Source organism: Podospora bellae-mahoneyi, chromosome 7, assembly GCF_035222275.1.
Source record: "Podospora bellae-mahoneyi strain CBS 112042 chromosome 7, whole genome shotgun sequence".
Classification (NCBI taxonomy): domain Eukaryota; kingdom Fungi; phylum Ascomycota; class Sordariomycetes; order Sordariales; family Podosporaceae; genus Podospora; species Podospora bellae-mahoneyi.
The window spans coordinates 1,801,905-1,819,253 of NC_085886.1; the positions used below are offsets into that span (position 1 = coordinate 1,801,905).

Consider the following 17,349-nt stretch of genomic DNA (forward strand, 5'->3'; position numbering starts at 1 on the left):
GTGGCTGTTGTGACTGCTGTGTCACAAGCAAAGCCAAAGAAAACCCAGCACAAGACAGAAGCTCGAAGCACATGATTTGTGGGCCACTGCATGTGCGGTCTTAGCGCCATCCCCATAACCTTTTGTTCAGCCAACCACAGCGAAGAACGGCTGCAATTGAGAAACTGGGTCTTCTGCAAACACTGTCCAGACGTCATCACCAATCCCGTCCGCAACAGTAGAGAGTTGGAGACACCGCACCATTCAGATCATTTTTTACCACGACGATCAGCGATAAGCTCTCCCCCAGTCCGCTAAGGAACCAGCTTCGATTGGCACGACAAAAAGAAAACTCAGAGGGAGGAATAAGCAACAAACGATACCCTCTCCCGTCAATCACCACAATCCATAGCTGTTTTCGGATTGGACGCTTGATTGGAAAACACAGCCGAGACCTTGTGTCTCATCACAGCGCCCACCACTCAGGTGAAAAGACAACAAAATGGCGGACACGACGGCGCCCATCGAGACAACGCCTCTCTTATCAAACAGTTCATCCACCTCCTCTGTCGAGCCCCCATCATCCCCCGAGTCTGCCACCCGCCCTCCAAAACCACAGCGCAATGTCACCTTCAATCCAAACCCTGTCTCCAAGACGATCGAGCCGGAGCAGCAATACCGCACCCGGATAAGAACAGCAGGCCATCACCAACACCACCAACATCAACCGCCCTTATCGCCCTCCAGCCCCTCGGCCATCAGCACCGGCGGGCTCGGCGGTGGCCCGCCTATGTTGTCCGCCCTAAACAATAAACTCCGCCGGCGCAATAGTCATGGGGGCGGAGGACCCAGCGGTGTACTTCCCGTGGCGGGCGCACCAGGACATCACCTACCCAAGATTGGCCCTCAACGTACCACGAAGAACGCTCAGAAGCTCAAGTTGCTGCCGACCCCGGAATTGGAAGAAGATGGAGCGGATGAGGAAAGTGGCAGGGAGGTGTACTCGCAGTACACTCGCATCAAAGACCCGACTGCCCGCAGAGATGCCGCCCGTCTCGGCAAGGCCGACCGCCAGACACTGCCCCGGGTCACAGCCTACTGCACGGCGAACAGATACCAGATGGATGGGCTTATGAGGTTCCTCAAAGGGAAGGGCAAAGGGCGCGGCGCAAACCCGAAGCTGATCGACGAGTGCATCTACTCGCCATACAGCTATAGCTCCAAACAAGTCGAGCTCTCCCGGCAGGAACAAATAATCCAAGTCCACTCCACCCCTGAACGACGACACTCCACTGGCGAAGTTGCCGGAGCAGACGGCGAGGGCTTCCATCAGCAAAATCTGATAGACCTCAGAAACGAGGCCGCAGAAGTGTATGCTTCCGAGCAATACGGTAACGGTCCCCACCAAAGCGTCGACGACCTACAGCAACTGGGTGAAAGCGTGGTGGCAACAGAAGGTGGTGACCGTCTCCAACCAGTCGACTTTGACATCACCGTCCACACCCCAGAGGTCTTCTTCTTCAACTATGGTGTGGTGGTAATATGGGGCATGTCAGCAAGTCAGGAGCAGAGGTTCCTGAAGGAGATCACCAAATTCGAGCTAGAGAAGCTTGGCCCGGACGACGTGGAAACAGAAAAGTTTAACTTTTACTATACGCACGAGTATCAGCCGCGGATATACAACGATTTTATCACGCTGAGAGACAAGAGCAATTACATGACCAAGCTGGCCATCTCGCATGCCCTAGCCCAAAGTGTCAAGGTATTTACCTTCTCCCCTTTCCCCTTTCCACCCACTAACCGAAAGAAATAGACCTCCCTCTTTGAAGAACTCATCGCCTCCACAATCGAAGACTGCAAAGACATACCCTCCCAGCTCGCCCTTACTGGCAAGATTGACCTTTCTCGTAGACAGATCAACATGCAGATTGGCGAGTTGTTTATTTTGCGGATTGGTGTGCACCTGAATGGGTCGGTGCTGGACACCCCAGAGCTGTTCTGGGTCGAGCCGCAGCTGGAGCCGGTGTATCAGGCGGTGAGGAGTTATCTAGAGATGGACCAGAGGGTGGGGTTGCTGACGGAGAGGTTGGATGTGATTGCGGATTTGCTGGCGGTGCTGAAGGATCAGTTGAGTCATGGGCACGGGGAGAAGCTGGAGTGGATTGGTGAGTTTTCATTCCCTGACATGAAGAAAGAGACTGGATATTTTAACTGACTGACTGGAAAATAGTTATTGTGTTGATCGCGGCGGAGATTGTGGTGGCGTTGGTGAATATCATTGTGGATTTGTATGTGGGTATTGATTAATAGAATTCCACAGAGGGGCAATATATATAGGTAGAGAAGCGTGGGTGTGAAAGAGGAGAAGGGGCGTGGAGGGAGGATAATGAGCGGAAAGGGGGGAATTCGCATGGCTGCATTTTCTACATATATACACTCTTGTATGCAGTTGTAGGAGTTTTTGGTGTGTGTTTGTGTTCGCGGGACATGCATACTAAGGCATAGGCTTGGAGTTTTTCTTTTTCTATGGCTCTCTTCCCAATTCAAGACGAGTCTTTTACGTTGCAGGTGTAACCCTTTTCACTACCTTCACAACAAACACAGCACCACCAGAGAAGTAAAGGCTGTTGAGCAAGGTGGTTAAAATGAACGTTCCCATAGAGTCTATCAAGCTTTTCAATGGCTGTTCTCAAACAAGACTTACAAACGGTTGGACCTTGTTCAAGGAACATCTAGTAGCTACACTAACACAAAGAAGAAGCAAAACCATAATCGAAGAAAAAACCTAGTCGCCAAATAATGTACGCCTCAACACCACCCTTTTTTCTCTGTGGTCAGTCAGCACGAGCCTGCTCCCAGACCCATAGAAAGCGAGAAAAAAAAACACAAGGTTAGAACGACGAAGGCACCAAGCAACTGCCTCACCCATTGGGCGGGTAAAACACACGTCTGTACTTAAAATGGAAGGGTGAACCATCCTTCCTCCACCTACTCGTCCTCCTCTTCCTCCTCTTCCTCCTCTTCCTCCTCTTCCATCACCACCGGGTTAGCCTGCGTCCCTTGTTCCATATGTTGCTCCTCCCCCCCGCTGCGCAAAACGAGTATACTGCTTTTTCTCAGTGGTTCTTCCTCAGCCTTCGCAGCAGGGACACTCTAATCATCCTCCGGATTAGGCTGCGTCTCCTGATCAGTATCGTACTCCCCCATCTCCACATCCCCTTGGTCATCCTTTTGCTCCTCCGTAGCATTTTCCGTACCATTCTCCTTCCCCTTCTCCTCCGCCTCCTCGCTCTCCTTCTGCCTCTTCGCCTCAGCAGCAGCAGCAGCAGCATCATACTCCCCCCTCTCCTTCTCATACTGAGCCATATTCTCCCCTGCCCTCGTCTCAAACTCCCCACGTTGCGTCTCGCTCAGATCTTTCCACCCCCGAGCAAGCTCATCATCGTCCACCTCCCGCCTTGACTCCTCCTGCTCGGCCTTATCGTCAGTAGCAACATCAGCAGAAGCAGCCGTGTTCCTCTCATTGCAATAAAGCTCAAACGCATTCCCCGGCTTCTTAGGCGGCTCCTGATGATGCACCCCGTTCGCCCCCCCCTTATTCGCCAACGAAAAAGCATCACTCCCACTCGGTGAGTGACTCGCACCCCCAGGATTCTGGCTAATAAACTGGCTCGCCGTCAAAGACGACGACCCAACCCCATTCCCACCAGCCTGACTACCCCCCGCCTGGCTCCCACTCCCGTCAACAGGCAAAATGCTCGCCTTTCTATGGCCTCGCTTCAGTCTCAGCGGCTTCTCTTTAGGCTGTTTATCCAAACGCGAAGGGGTCAGTCGATCATCTCTCTCATTTTGTGACGGGTTGTTGGAAAGAGCGGCGGCGTTCAACAGTAGTCTTCTTGGCGATAAAGATGATGGTGATGAACTTACAGTCGGTGGTGGGCTCGGGCTGCCGTCAGAGTCCTCCACGTTTGTGCTCGTCCGCTTGGCGAGTTGCTCGAACAGAAAGACGCGCTCGAGGCGGAGCTTCTCGATCTGGCGCTTCAGGCGGTTGATGCGGACTCTAGAGGCGTCGTTGGCCTTTTCGACTTCGTTGGTGCGCTGGCGGAGCTTGTTGCATTTTCTGCGGTAGGCCTCCTCTACCGTTGGGGGGAGGGCTGGGGGGATTGCGCTTGCTGTGGAAAGGGAGAAGGTTTGGTCAGTGAAGTCGTCCATTTTTTGAGCGGGGGAATCAATGGATGGTGATGATGGTGATGATGATGATGGGGAGAAGATGGTGTTTTTGGGAAAAAAGGTTACGGGGTGGTTAGATTGGGAGTTTGACGTAACGTACCTGGCGCCATGGTGGACGGTTGTGAACTAACTCGACCAGCGGATTACAGCGGCGTTGAGAATTGGGAAAGTTGAGAACGTTGGAAGAAATAAAAACAAGAGTCGCAAAGAAGAAAGATGGTGAGGCGATAAATCTCGTGTCAGCAATTGAAAAGCCTAGATTTCCGATAGCGTTTGGAGCTCGGGGCACCTTTTGAAGAGAGCAAGAAACGACGCAGGCCGGAATGAAGCACTCTGGGATGGATGGATCAAGAGACGTGAGAGTTGTAGTGCTTCGCGGCAGGCGCGACAAGGCTGAAAGGTCCAGACGGGGTCCACTGTGTTCTTGGGAGTTAGTGGATGGTGGGGTGCTGACTTAGCATGCCAGGGGGAGCTGCACGCACCCCAAGGCTGCCTACCGTTTTTGTTGACTTCGACTTTTTTTGCGGGCCTCCACAGCGGGAAACAGCGGGCAGCTCTTGGATCGTTTGGTTTAACTCGCTAACCTTGGGAACGGTCGACACCTCCTATCCATTCTAAGCCTCGCAACCCGCGAGAAACCTCACCACAGCCATGTCTCTCAACATCCCAAATGCGCCCAACGCCGGCCTTTTCAAGGGCGGCTATAACAAGTAAGTTTTCATTATCCCAAAGCTTGTGAACGCTGCCTGCCTTGCCCCCTTCCCTGCCTCATCTCGCCTCTGCCCCACCATGCACTTGTTGCTGCCCCTAGATGGCATCGCAACAACACATAGCAACCCAGCGCTGACCTGTCTGTTGCTTTCTTTGTCTATAGCTACGATTCTGAAGATGGAGCTGTCCTGCGCAACATCGATGCCTGCCGCGCCATCTCGTCGACGGTCCAGACATCGTTGGGTCCCTATGGCCGCAACAAGATCGTCATCAACCATCTCCAGAAGATGATCCTCACCTCCGACGCCGCCACCATCCTCCGCGAGCTCGATGTTGTCCACCCCGCCGCTAAGCTTCTCGTCATGGCCAGTCAGCAACAAGAGTCCGAGATGGGCGATGCCACCAACCTCGTCATCGTCCTCGCTGGCGAGCTTCTCAAGAAGGCGGAGGAGCTTCTGCGCATGGGTCTCAAGACATCTGACATTGTCACTGGGTACGAACGGGCACAGAAGATTGCTCTCGACTTTCTTGATGAGCTCGAGATTGACAAGGTGGAGGATATCCGGACCCAGGACGAACTGAGCAAGGCCATCCGCACCGTCATCGCCAGCAAGCAGAACGGCAACGAGGAGTTCCTCTCCAAGCTCGTCGCCGAGGCTGTCCTCGCCGTCCTTCCCAAGAACCCAGCCAACTTCAACGTCGACAACGTCCGCGTCGTCAAGATCATGGGTGGCAGCTTGGAGCAGAGCCGTGTCGTCAAGGGTATGGTCTTCCCCAAGGAGCCCAACGGATCGGTGAAGAAGGCCAAGAAGGCCAAGGTCGGTGTCTTCACTTGCGCCATCGACACCAGCCAGACCGAGACCAAGGGCACAGTATTACTACACAACGCCAAGGAGATGCTTGACTTCACAAAGGGCGAGGAGTCACAACTCGAGGCTGCTATCAAGGAGTTATACGATGCCGGCATCCGTGTCGTCGTTGCGGGCTCTACAGTTGGCGAGCTGGCCTTGCACTACCTCAACCGCTACGGCATCCTGGTCATCAAGATTCTCAGCAAGTTTGAGCTCAGAAGAATTTGCAGAGTGGTTGGTGCCACACCACTTGCTCGTCTTGGCGCTCCCATGCCTGACGAGATGGGTACCATTGACGTGGTGGAGACACAGGAGATTGGCGGTGACCGGGTGACGGTTTTCAGACAGGAGGATGAGGCCACGAGGACAGCCACCATTGTGCTCCGTGGAGCTACTCAGAACCATCTCGATGACATTGAGCGTGCCGTTGATGACGGTGTCAATGTTGTTAAGGCCATCACAAGGGACGCCAGACTGGTGCCTGGTGCTGGTGCTACAGAAATTGAGCTTGTTGAGAGGATACAGGCTGTTGGTGACAAGACTCAGGGTCTTGCGCAGTACTCTATCAAGAAGTATGCCGAGGCCTTTGAGGTCGTGCCAAGGACCCTTGCCGAGAGTGCTGGTTTGGATGCCACTGAGGTTCTGAGCAGATTGTATGCTGCCCATCAGAAGCAGGATGGTTGGTCTGCGGGTGTTGATATTGAGGTATACTCTCCTTGCCCTTTTTGCTACAGCTACAACTAACGTTTGATCCAGAACAACGACGGTACCTTCCTCCTGGATGCCGAGGAGGAGGGCATTCTCGACTTGCTGGTGACCAAGCAATGGGCCATCAAGCTCGCCACGGAAGCTGCCCGGACGGTGCTCTCTGTGGATCAGATCATTGTTGCCAGGCAGGCTGGTGGACCCAAGCCTCCTGGACCCAACAAGGTAAGTTCTTGTTAGATGATCGATGTGTCATTGATGACAGATGCTGACTTAGTATGACAGAACTGGGATGAGGACTGAGGGATGTGCGCATAGCAAAATTACAAATGCTTGTGTGTGCTGGGTGGGAGTAGAAAAAGGATCAAATAACTGGGCGGATTAGACTAGAGTGAATTGATATGTACAATGTCCATGTCCAGACTTATGCCGGAGTTCATGTTTGACGTTATCTGTAAGGGCCATAGAAATCTTGCTTTCAAGCCGGGTCACTATCAATTATCTCTTTTCTTTATGATCAGCCCCCCCGTTTTGTTACCATCTCGCAACACAGACAAAAGCCCCTTTATACATGCTCTACAAGTCTCTTTCACAGATTATTGTACATTCCCACCCAGATAGACCAGTCACAAAACATTCCCCCCTATTTCCCGAATGTTTTGCTTTTGTTTTTTGATGCCTTCCGCTTTCGTCCAACCAAAACTAAATCATACACATACATACAATGCCCTCCATCTCATGAGATGGGTAATTTTCTACCTCAACTCCACCATCCCCTTGACACTGTCCCACACACTCCTCGGCAGCACCTTCTCCATCTCCCTCTGCGTCAACCACCTAAACTCGGTCAGCCCCTGGGTATTCCCCGTCAAATCCGCCTGTCCAGCCATGATCCTCCCCTTGAGATAAAAAATCTTATCCCCCCTCTTGACGAGCTTCTTGGTCTCGGGTTCGATCTCGGGCTCAATCACCTGGTGAGCCACGGGCACACGGCCGACGACCCAAGTGTTCATGTTCACACCGGCCGCCTCCGCAAGCGCTCTCTTGGCAGTCTATTTCCTTGGTCAGCAACACACATCCTCACCAGTTTTGATGTAAGGAGGGGAAAAAACAAACATGATGCAACGCCTCATCAGTCTCAACCTGCCCCATTGGAAACCCCCACTTCCCCTCCCTCCCCTTCTTCACAACAAGATAAAGCGTCTCGTCCAGCTTCCTATCCAACCTAGTCTTATCCCCCTTCTCATCCGCCTCCGTCCTCCTCGGCATAGGTTTCTCCACCGGCACGATTTCTTCCGGGGCGATCAGTTCACCATCTTCACTGACCCTGACCTCTGCGTCTTTGAGCAGGACTTCTGTCAGCGTCTCCGGGGAAGAGGCGGTGCTACCGACGAGAACCTCGTCGTTCCAGGCCATGCGGCCGCGGGGGTTGTACCGCCCGATGTCCTTGGCCGGCACGCCGTGACGCTCCTTGAGCTTGATGCGCCATTCGAGGTCGTGGGCGGTGTCTTGCTTGAAGTAGTAGTCTTTGCGGAAGGGGGCGACGAGGCGCTCGTTGAGGCGTTTTTGGTAGAGGTAAAAGGAGGATTCGAAGGGGGTGGGGAGGCGGGTTAGGAGGGGGGGGCGGGTGAGGATGAGGGCGGATTTGATGCGGTAGGGGGAGGGGCCTGGGCCAGGGGTGGGTGGTGGTTGGGTGGTTGTGGTGGTGGGTTGTTCTGGTATTGGGGAGGAGGGGGCGGTTGCTTCGGCTGCGAAGGTACGTCTAGGGAGGAGGGTGGTGGTGGTGGTTGTTGATCTGAGGAGGGGAGCGGCAGTGGGGGAGGATCGTGCGCATTGGAGGCAGACTCTTTGTGAACCTTGTGAGAAATATCGTCAGTTCTGGATGTATAGCAAGAGAGTATACCAAGAACAAAACCTACCCCTCAGAAGAGCAGCCGCTCCTCTACCTGGCGCCGCCGACATCATGTTTTTATTTGTTCAATTCCTCCTCAGCAAGTCGGGTGCTGCCTTTGCTGTCCCCTTGTGTCGGTTTTCAAGTGTGGGGGGATCAAACTGCTTATCCTGCTCTCACCTCACTCAATCTTCAATTCCTCTCCTTTCACCAGCCAGGTTCGTCCCAAAGCCGCGAACCACACTTTCCCATCAACTTTTTGCAGGGGAAGGGTCCAAGCTTCCCGCTCACCGCCTGCCTGTTACCACCTAGTGTTGTCTACCCCACCAGGGGGTACTTAAAACTACTTTCCCAGCTGCCAAATTTTTTGAAACTTCTTTTCCTCCTCTTCTTCTTCACGGCACTTAATCCTTATCATCAGGGCATTTTATCTCTCCCAAAATCGTCATGATCATTAATCTGTGCCCAGAGAAGGGTTCGTAGCCCAGCAGCCTTTTTTCGCTAGCGGAGCCTGTTAATATGTTCTACTGGGCCTCGTTAGATAGTCGCTGCTGACATTTCTTTGTGTGATATTTGTGATTTGCTTTTGTGTGGTTTTTGTCGTTGAGTCTGCCGAGTATCATGAGTCGCACGTAAATGCCATTGCTGTGACTGTAGGTATTCGGAAACAAGTGCCATTGTCCGGATTGACCACATACGCCAGTCTCGGTTATCGGTTGATTTTGGTTTGATGTTGAAGGATGAGGTGACCTTTTCCAGAGCTCGACCTGAGAGCGCGCCTACCCACACAACACTCATTGCCAGTTTCAATGCAACTCTTGGATGGCACATCGAGACTTGCAACATAACAAGCCCAGTGGTGCCTTGTCATAAGCACCCTGAACTGTGAGCGCCATGGAGCTATCAGATCTCTGCTGAGATCTGGACGTCTCACTGTGTCAAGGTTCACAATTGTCTTTGACTCTTCGCACACAAGATTGCCCGCCTGTAGAGGAACTTGAAGCAACTATCATAACACTGAGTTTGTACCGTTACTTCGTCAATAGCTGGCTCGTCGCCGGCTTGTCATGTTCATTGTGCCGCTAGCTGTAGCTTACTTGAAATCGTCGGTGAAGACAATCAATCTCATGGTTTCATATCGACGGTCTCAAGCAAAGTGAAGCTGTCATCTACTCACATATACATTCACAATTAAATAGTATCACAACATTATCACAATAATTACAGATTTACACCAACCCACATATCATTGCACACCATCCCCAACCAACAACACTCTCAGCCTCAACCCCTCAACACATTCAATTCTCATCCACCCGTCTCACATATAATCCCCGTCGGTCTATGTAATATTCATACATATAACAGCAAGCCTTGATCCCTAGTGTAACAGATATATACATTTCCAGACCCTATCAAAAGTCGTCAACTCCCATCCGCCAGGCTATGCTAAGCACGAAAAAGCCAGTTACAAAACCCCATGCAACCTTACGATTCCAGCTCCCTCAACAAACGCCATTCAACTCCCTGATAGAAAACAGCAACAGACCAAGCGAAAGAAACGGAAAAACAAAAAGAAATGAGCTAGAATGATAAAGGATACCGATATTCCTTCCTCTTCTGATAAACACCTATTTATCTCCCTCTCGCCCCAACCAGATAAATGCTCAGCCGTTGGGTATCCTAGTCTGCCCATACGTTTATGCCCAAATCGCTCCTTCCGATATGTTCCATGCCCATGGATAAAACGCCGTTTGTCATGAGAATCACTGCAAACCAGCAGTCGTTATCGTCGTGGTCGAATCTGTGATAATAATTTTAGTCGTCATGCGCCGTACCGTGCCGTGGCCCGTATATGAAAAGGTGAAACGAGTAATGATGCCTGCCCACTGATCAAAATCTCAAGCCTTGAGCGAGGCGACTGCTCGCGCCACCTCTTGGGAAGCTGTCTTCTCCCAGCTCTGTTTTGTATCTTCAGTGACGGCCGAAGGATCCTTAACTTCTTCGTAAATCAAACGCGATATGTCACGGTTGATCTTCTCGTATTGCTCCGCCGTGAGCTGTCGATCACGCCAGTGGGGGCGGAGGGCTGCCTTGACGATGCTGTTGATATTTTGTTTGAGCTCAAGAGGCAAGGTGGGGCGTGTCGGCGACACGTTTTCGGACCTTGGCAGCACAGCCGGACGATTGCGCCGAGGCTGGGGCTGCCTAAGCTCCAACGGCCGTGGATGCTGGCGCCCGCGAGGTTCCGAGTCGCTATTCTCGGGCGATGATCGGTTGTCGCGATGTGCGTGCTTGTGTGGCGATGTGGCTCGGGAAGGTTTGATGGAACTGGAGTTCGATGATGACGCCCGCGTTGGTGAGAAGTTCGCTGGTGGGTAGATAGGGGTTATGTGTGAGCTGAGCGTCATGTGCGGGGAACTAGAGCGCACAGGGGGAGGGGTAATGCATCCTTGGCTGAGAGGAGAAGGCGAGCGAGCAGGTGACGAGACATCATTCGCACCCGGTATGGGTCCATAGATATGTCGGAGGGTTTCTTCGTCGGAAGGGGTACTCATCTCGACCTCCTTCAGGAGCGAGGATAGAAACGAAGGGGGAATATCGGTCGTTGTTCGCGAGGCGGCCCCGGGGTTGGCTGATGAAGTGCCATTTGACTGCTCGGGCCGGTTTGAAGGCTCTGCTTCGGCTCTTGCGGCAGTAGACGATTCACCATTTTGGGTTGTCGGCATTCGCCTTGTTCTTGGTCGCTTCAGCTTCCTTTCGGGCTCTGGGTGCTGTTCCTCATGGGGCTCGGCCGTGCCTGAGCGCGACTTTCTCTTCCTGCTCTCGGTGGTCTCCCTGGCCTTTTCCAACGCACCCCAGGCCAATGTCTCCTCGCGCGACTCTTGTGGGGGTGGTGGCGGCGGAGCTGGGCGAGCGAGAATCGGCATATTATTAACGAAAACATCTCTTGCCCCCAAGCGACTCGCAATGTTTAGGCGTTGCTGCCAGCGTTCGTGTTCCTGCCTTTCTCTTTCTCGTAGTTGCTGTGACCGGCGCAGGCCCTCAAAGACGACCTGATCGTCATCGTCCTGGTAGTCCAAGTCCAGCTCAAGGGCGTCCCAGATCCGGCCAGTGATGCGGCCCCAAGCACCCTGCCATTCATCGGAGCGAGCCCGCTGCCTAGCGCGCCGCATGCTGGCCTGGGTGCGAGGGAAGTAATACAGAGGGCGTGCGCTGTTCTCTTGGAGGCCATTCCCGGCGGCAGCAGGCTGGATGAGCTCGGGACCAAGTGAGTGAACACATTCCATACAAAACCAGGGGCCAGCTGGGATTCGGTCAAGGCCGATGCAGTGCGTGTGATAGCATGCATCGCATCCGTCGCAAAGTAAAAGGACCTCTTCGTGGTCTGCTGAGTTGCACACAGGGCAGGGGTTGCTGACCACCACTTCTTCTTCTGGATTCTCGTCTGCCCACGCCTGTGGATCGAACTCGGGTACCTGCTTCTTGTCCTCGACTCGACGGGTGGACAAGTACTGGCCTAGTGAAGGGGATGCATCAGTAAACAATGCACTTCTTTCATGCTCAGGAAAGGTGTGGCAAACTTACCTCCGATTCTGTCATAGACGGTGACGACATGGAAGGTCTGGCGGCAGATGGGGCAGCTGTTTGCCTTTTCGCTCCATTCTCTCAGACAGACATCGTGTAGCATGTGCCCACAGATGGGAATCTGTGCAACATGGTGCTCCCGGCCCTCGAGCGGGAGCTCTTGCTTGCTGTTAAGTTCAGCAAGAGCATCTGGATCGGTGACAGCAAGACGTGCATGCTCGGCCTCGAGCTCCTTGGAGAGGCGTTGTTGGGCGGGCGTTGTTGCGTCTGGGTTGCTTTCGACCTCTAGGTTCTCAAGACAGACGATGCACTGGTCAGCCATGGCGTTGGTGGATGGCGTAGTGAGCCGAAATCAAATTCCCCAAAGCTCAAGTGGCGCTGGGGAGTCATGTAAATGATCTCCTCAGCAACGGGTAAAAATCGTCAAAAAAAGGAGGATTGAAGAAGTGGAGAGTGACGTGAGACTATCAACTGGGTGAAATTCCACAGTCGTCGTGTCGGGTTGAGTACAGCTTGATTGCCTCGTGTAAGTGGTGCTGATTATGGTGGCGACGGGTGCAGTGAATGTGGTGGTAGGTGGTGGTAATGTGGGTGCTGGAAGGTGGGAGGCGGTGCTCTGAGTGGACTGCTGGGATTCAAAGAGGGGTGCTCTGAAGAGTGGAAAGTGAGGAAAGGGAAGAAAGAAAGGCTGCGGGCCAGCGAGGTGCCTTTTTGGCGGCGCCCGTGTTAGCGCAGCGAAGCCGAGAGGCACGGGCCAATCAAGTGAGGATGCCGTCCACAGCTCAGGGTGACACTGGTACACTTTCGGTACACTCTCCAGTCACGTTGTTGAGCTGTCGAGCGAGCTGACTGTGCTCCTTTCTGAAGAGGAAGCAAGTACCTTGATGAATAAGGCCTAAATCGTCTTGGGGCTGCGAGAGGGCTTAACCTTTCCCTACCAGCCACTCGATATCTGGCGATTTCGAAGCTTTGGTCACTCCGGGACCCCACGAAGCACCATATGCCCGGGCCTGTGGGCTGATAGCGATGATGAAAGCAAGTGGGCACCAGGCAGCCTATTGTTGCAAACGAAGACCTTATTCGAAACTCTCATAGAACAGAGATTAGAATCATCAGATTGCAGCAATTGATTTGAACGGGGTCCCAACTTAGCGGATGTGGTATCCCCCTTTCCAATTATTGCCTTTTGCACCAGAATACTCCCTCACTTCTCCCAGAACAGAAGTGACGGAACGTTTGAGACAGCTGCCGCGTGCCAAGCTGACACTGAGGATGTCTGCTCCGCCCTCCTCTTCCGAACCAGGTTCACACGCTTCGCTGAAACCTGTGTGAACGCTGCTGCCTCCGAATTATTTGCTTCCTACGGAGTAGCCTGAGAGGCACCCCAGCGTGCCCATCATGCCACGTTAGTGTAACCTCATCTTGTACCAACAGGTTCACAAACGTGGGGCGCTCAAGTTAGTCATCCTGCTGTAACTGTAAGCTCACATCCCAAGAGCCATGTATTCACACTTCACTTATCGAGGGTCAACCCTCGATGAGTCTTCCGTCATATGACGTGGACCGGCGCAGCTGACAATCACCCCTACCCCCCAAATCCCCAAACCATCTTCCCAAAGGCGGGGAACTGCGGTTTCATTGTCAAAGACTTGGCCTGAGCTCGGCGACGGGAATGCAGAAGCGGTAACCCGGGATACAAGGTAGCGAGACTGCGAAGCATCGAACGTCGAACATCGAAAGGAACAAAAACAAGGTGCCATGGCGAATCGTGACATTTGACATCTGCGCGCTCTAGAAGCTTGCGATCGAGAAGTTTGCTCCCGACTATGGTCGTGTTGAGTGAGGGAGCGACGTGATGATGCGCTTCCCTTCCATTCATCATTTAAGTGACAATCGTGAACGAGACCGTGGACTCGCCGTTGCTCAAAGAATTCTCATTGATCGACCCGCCGTACCCAACGGCTGAAATTGTGTACTGCAGAGCCTCCGTTGTCCTTTTCCATGACACCAAACCCAGAAGCCAAACCATGCCCATCAACGCACTTAAACTTCAGTGATCTCGCGAAGTCTGCGGAGAGTCGACCGCATAGCGGCAGCAGCGGGAGTACTATCTTCGGTCAGCCGGTTTCCTGTTTGTGAGTTTTCCGAGGACGACATACGCAACGACGTAAGCACCACCAGCCATGACCTTCTTGCAGGACTTGCAGTTCCAGATACCGACGGAGGAGCGGCGAACGCTGTCCTTACCGCAGAAAGCTACACAATAGGTCAGCGATCCGTGCGACCTTGTTCAAGGAAGCCATGGGATTAATGGCCCTCCACTATCAAAGAGGGGACATACTGCAGGTGTATCTGGCGTGCTGGGACACTTCCTGCTTCTTGACGAGCTTACGGAGCGAAGCACCGTATCTGGGAGACAGTCAGCATCAAATCTACCTTCTTGCTGATAGCCAAGTTCCAAAAGTCGAGTAGAAGCTTCGTCGAGGGGTCGGGTCGTATGGGGTGCTGGCCGCCGGTCGCGTTGCGAGTCTCAAAGAATTCAAGTTGTTGTTCATCGAATCGAGTTCTGGCTTCCAAAGCAGATAAACCATGAAGCCAAGCAATAGATTCCCAGGCAAAACTCCAACCTCAGGACCATCTGCCGTTGAAAGTTGCCATTGCGAGTTCCATCATTCCGTTGGCGGGTCTTTGGCGGGGTTTCTGAACTAGGATGCTGGGGAATTTTGGGAAATTCGCTTTCCTGGAACTCGGTGTCGTCGTCGTCGAAAAGGGCAAAGAGAAGGATTCAAAGCGGAAGAGTATGGGCGACTAACCTTGTACCGTACTATTTTTGCTTCATTAGCGACTTTGTTCTCGCGACCGCAGCAGCAACCACAGGATCAGAGGGACAGCGATATTACTTACCTTGCCGGAAATGCCGACCTTCTTCGTGCGCTTGGACATTTTGACTGATTATTGGTTTGGGATCTGGGTCGTGATCTCCAAGTACGAGTCGCTGGGCGTTCGGCGGGCAAGACGATTTTGATAAATGTGCAGGTCAATTTTTGGTGTGTGCCAGGGGGCCGCGCAGAGGAAAACTCGGAATCTAGGCGAAACCATTTTGCCGTTTTTTTCTACCACCAGCTGGGAGACCATGTGCGGGGCGGGGCACGCCAGCCCCAATTATTATGGAGCCTTTTGCAGACTCCCGCTGCCAAGATTTCGGCCGTTGGCCAATGCGTCATTTGCCTGCCGGGGGTTTGTTCACCTGGAGCTGCCGTTTCGATCTTTGATCTTTGGCAACACAAGGAGCAATAGGGAGAAAACCGGAAGCCGGTCCTTTGCCCGAAAGCATTCTGATACACCGTTCAGTTCCAAGTACCAGAGAGCTATTGACGGCGTTGATTGCCTATTCTGGCTCACCATATGTCTCCGATAACATCAGGACGGCACTTTCAGCTGTAAGACAGGGATCATAGCAATGATGCCCTTGATGAATGGTTGACGCAAAGCGGGTCTATGCTCAAGCTCCCTTCCTACCCAGTAGCCCAAGCACTTGGGCATGTCCTTCGATAGAGATAGTCAACCCTTAATTTCACCCCTCATCTTATCTTTTCAAGGAACTTGGCTCGTGTCGTTATTGAAAAAAAAACTTGAAGGAGGTGCCAACTCAACAAGATGACGTTCAAAAACCACAGCCGTCAATACGATCTCGTCGTCTTTGGAGCCACAGGTAAGCTATCACCAGCAATATCTCACTCATGATCACAACTAACACTCACCCAGGCTACACCGGCAAACTCACCGCAAAGTACATCACCACTCACCTCCCCAGCACCCTTAAATGGGCCATCGCCGGCCGCTCCCAAGCCAAACTTGAGCTCCTCACCGAAGAGCTCAAAAAGCTCAACCCAGACCGCGCACCCCCCTCCATCGAAACCTGTTCCCTCAACGACACCGACCTCTCCTCCCTCGCCAAGAAGACCTTCATTCTCATCACCACCGTCGGTCCCTACTCCGCCCACGGCGAGCACGCCTTCAAAGCCTGCGCCCAAAATGGCACCCACTACCTCGACGTCACCGGCGAAGTCCCCTACGTCGCCGCCATGATCAAGAAATACGAAGACACGGCCAAATCCACCGGGGCCATCATGATCCCTCAAATTGGCATCGAGTCCGCCCCTCCTGATCTCCTCACCTTCGCCCTGGCAAACACCCTGAAAGAGGAGCTCAACGCCAAAACCGCCGATGTGACTGTGTCTATCCACAACCTCAAATCTGCCCCTTCAGGCGGGACTTTAGCCACGGCTCTCACAATCTCAGATCACTTTCCCCTCCCTACATTAATAGCTTCTTACAAACCATACGCCCTGTCTCCAGTCCCCAACCCAACCCGCGCCCCTCAACCAGGTCTCCTGACCCGCGTCACCGGCCTCATCACCATTCCCCATTTAGGCCTCCTCACCTCCAGCATAGCCAACGGAACCGACACCGCCCTTATCCACCGCACCTGGGGCCTGCTGTCCACCCTCCCCTCTCGCCAATCTCAATCATACGGCCCTAAGTTCAGCTTCCGCGAATACATGAAACCACGGAATTGGCTCACCGGCATAGCTATCCACTTTGGCCTCATGCTCTTTGGTCTTATCATTGTCACCGGACCCCTGAGGAGGTTCCTTGCGGGTAGGGTGACCCAGCCAGGGGAGGGTCCGGAAGAGGATGTGGCGAGCAAGGACGAGATTGAGTATAGGGGTGTTGCCGCGCCGGATGGGGATTTCGGGAAGAAGAAGGCGGTGGGGAAGGCGTGGTTTAGGGGGAGTACGTATTATTTGACGGGGATGTTCCTGGCGGAGGCGGCGAGGACCATTTTGGAGGAGGGAGGGGAGGGGTTGGGGTTGGAGGGCGGGGTTTACACGCCTGCGTTGTTGGGGGGGGGGTTTGTCGAGAATTTGCAGAAGGAAGGGTTTAGAGTTGAGACAAGGGTTTTGGAGGATTAAAGGGGGTCGTGGTTGTAATGGGTGTAATAGATAGGAGAGGAGTTGGAGTTTATTTCGTAGGGACGGAAATGTTTCACGTACATATCTGGGCTCGATTTGGGCATAATTCTCAAGATGTTAAACTCCAGCCCATGTCCATGAACTGCGTACCTACCTATATAAGCACCTCACTTCTATCTTCTGGCCTGCTGGTGGTTGCAAGACTTGGGAAACCTGTGGTGTGATGGGTCTGCGTCTTGTTTGGTATTTCATCGAGGTTTATACCGAGGTAGACTATGTGATTTGCTCGTCTTAGGTATTATGTAGGTGGCATGTCACCTCTTCGATGCAGGTACATGTCCTGTAATCATTTGGCAGGCAGATGAAGACATCCAGAGGTCTTGGAATATAGACAAATGCCATTAGGATAGAGATGTTA

General features: G+C 53.1%; 7 protein-coding genes across 7 annotated transcripts; 3 read left to right on the forward strand and 4 right to left on the reverse strand.

The window, feature by feature from the left end:
- Positions 1 to 128: 128 nt before the first annotated feature.
- On the forward strand, positions 129 to 2,342 carry RMD1 (sporulation protein rmd1). Its single transcript, XM_062882269.1, has 3 exons — positions 129 to 1,741; positions 1,793 to 2,144; positions 2,210 to 2,342. The coding sequence occupies exons 1-3, from the start codon at positions 482 to 484 to the stop codon at positions 2,284 to 2,286; spliced, it is 1,689 nt and encodes a 562-aa protein (XP_062728289.1). The 5' UTR covers positions 129 to 481; the 3' UTR covers positions 2,287 to 2,342.
- Positions 2,343 to 3,132: 790 nt separating this feature from the next.
- Positions 3,133 to 4,575, reverse strand: QC761_707190 (uncharacterized protein; the record flags this gene model as incomplete). Its single annotated transcript, XM_062882270.1, has 3 exons — positions 4,310 to 4,575; positions 3,907 to 4,151; positions 3,133 to 3,783 (listed from the first exon to the last, which is right to left on the reverse strand). Exons 1-3 carry the CDS (start codon positions 4,317 to 4,319, stop codon positions 3,133 to 3,135), a joined length of 906 nt encoding a protein of 301 aa, XP_062728290.1. The 5' UTR covers positions 4,320 to 4,575.
- A 149-nt stretch (positions 4,576 to 4,724) lies between these two features.
- CCT8 (T-complex protein 1 subunit theta) lies at positions 4,725 to 6,855 on the forward strand. Its single transcript, XM_062882271.1, has 4 exons — positions 4,725 to 4,919; positions 5,084 to 6,476; positions 6,528 to 6,701; positions 6,762 to 6,855. Exons 1-4 carry the CDS (start codon positions 4,861 to 4,863, stop codon positions 6,777 to 6,779), a joined length of 1,644 nt encoding a protein of 547 aa, XP_062728291.1. The 5' UTR covers positions 4,725 to 4,860; the 3' UTR covers positions 6,780 to 6,855.
- Positions 6,856 to 6,952: 97 nt separating this feature from the next.
- QC761_707210 (uncharacterized protein) lies at positions 6,953 to 8,705 on the reverse strand. The gene is made up of 3 exons (XM_062882272.1): positions 8,396 to 8,705; positions 7,593 to 8,332; positions 6,953 to 7,528 (listed from the first exon to the last, which is right to left on the reverse strand). The coding sequence occupies exons 1-3, from the start codon at positions 8,439 to 8,441 to the stop codon at positions 7,232 to 7,234; spliced, it is 1,083 nt and encodes a 360-aa protein (XP_062728292.1). The 5' UTR covers positions 8,442 to 8,705; the 3' UTR covers positions 6,953 to 7,231.
- Positions 8,706 to 9,496: 791 nt separating this feature from the next.
- QC761_707220 (uncharacterized protein) lies at positions 9,497 to 12,277 on the reverse strand (the record flags this gene model as incomplete). The annotated part of the gene is made up of 2 exons (XM_062882273.1): positions 9,497 to 11,887; positions 11,956 to 12,277. The coding sequence occupies 2 exons, from the start codon at positions 12,275 to 12,277 to the stop codon at positions 10,269 to 10,271; spliced, it is 1,941 nt and encodes a 646-aa protein (XP_062728293.1). The 3' UTR covers positions 9,497 to 10,268.
- Positions 12,278 to 13,998: 1,721 nt separating this feature from the next.
- On the reverse strand, positions 13,999 to 15,467 carry RPL43_2 (60S ribosomal protein L43; the record flags this gene model as incomplete). The annotated part of the gene is made up of 5 exons (XM_062882274.1): positions 14,860 to 15,467; positions 14,769 to 14,779; positions 14,297 to 14,364; positions 14,115 to 14,211; positions 13,999 to 14,062 (listed from the first exon to the last, which is right to left on the reverse strand). The coding sequence occupies exons 1-5, from the start codon at positions 14,896 to 14,898 to the stop codon at positions 13,999 to 14,001; spliced, it is 279 nt and encodes a 92-aa protein (XP_062728294.1). The 5' UTR covers positions 14,899 to 15,467.
- On the forward strand, positions 15,190 to 16,931 carry QC761_707230 (uncharacterized protein; the record flags this gene model as incomplete). The annotated part of the gene is made up of 2 exons (XM_062882275.1): positions 15,190 to 15,667; positions 15,721 to 16,931. Exons 1-2 carry the CDS (start codon positions 15,613 to 15,615, stop codon positions 16,929 to 16,931), a joined length of 1,266 nt encoding a protein of 421 aa, XP_062728295.1. The 5' UTR covers positions 15,190 to 15,612.
- Between the last annotated feature and the right edge of the window lie 418 nt (positions 16,932 to 17,349).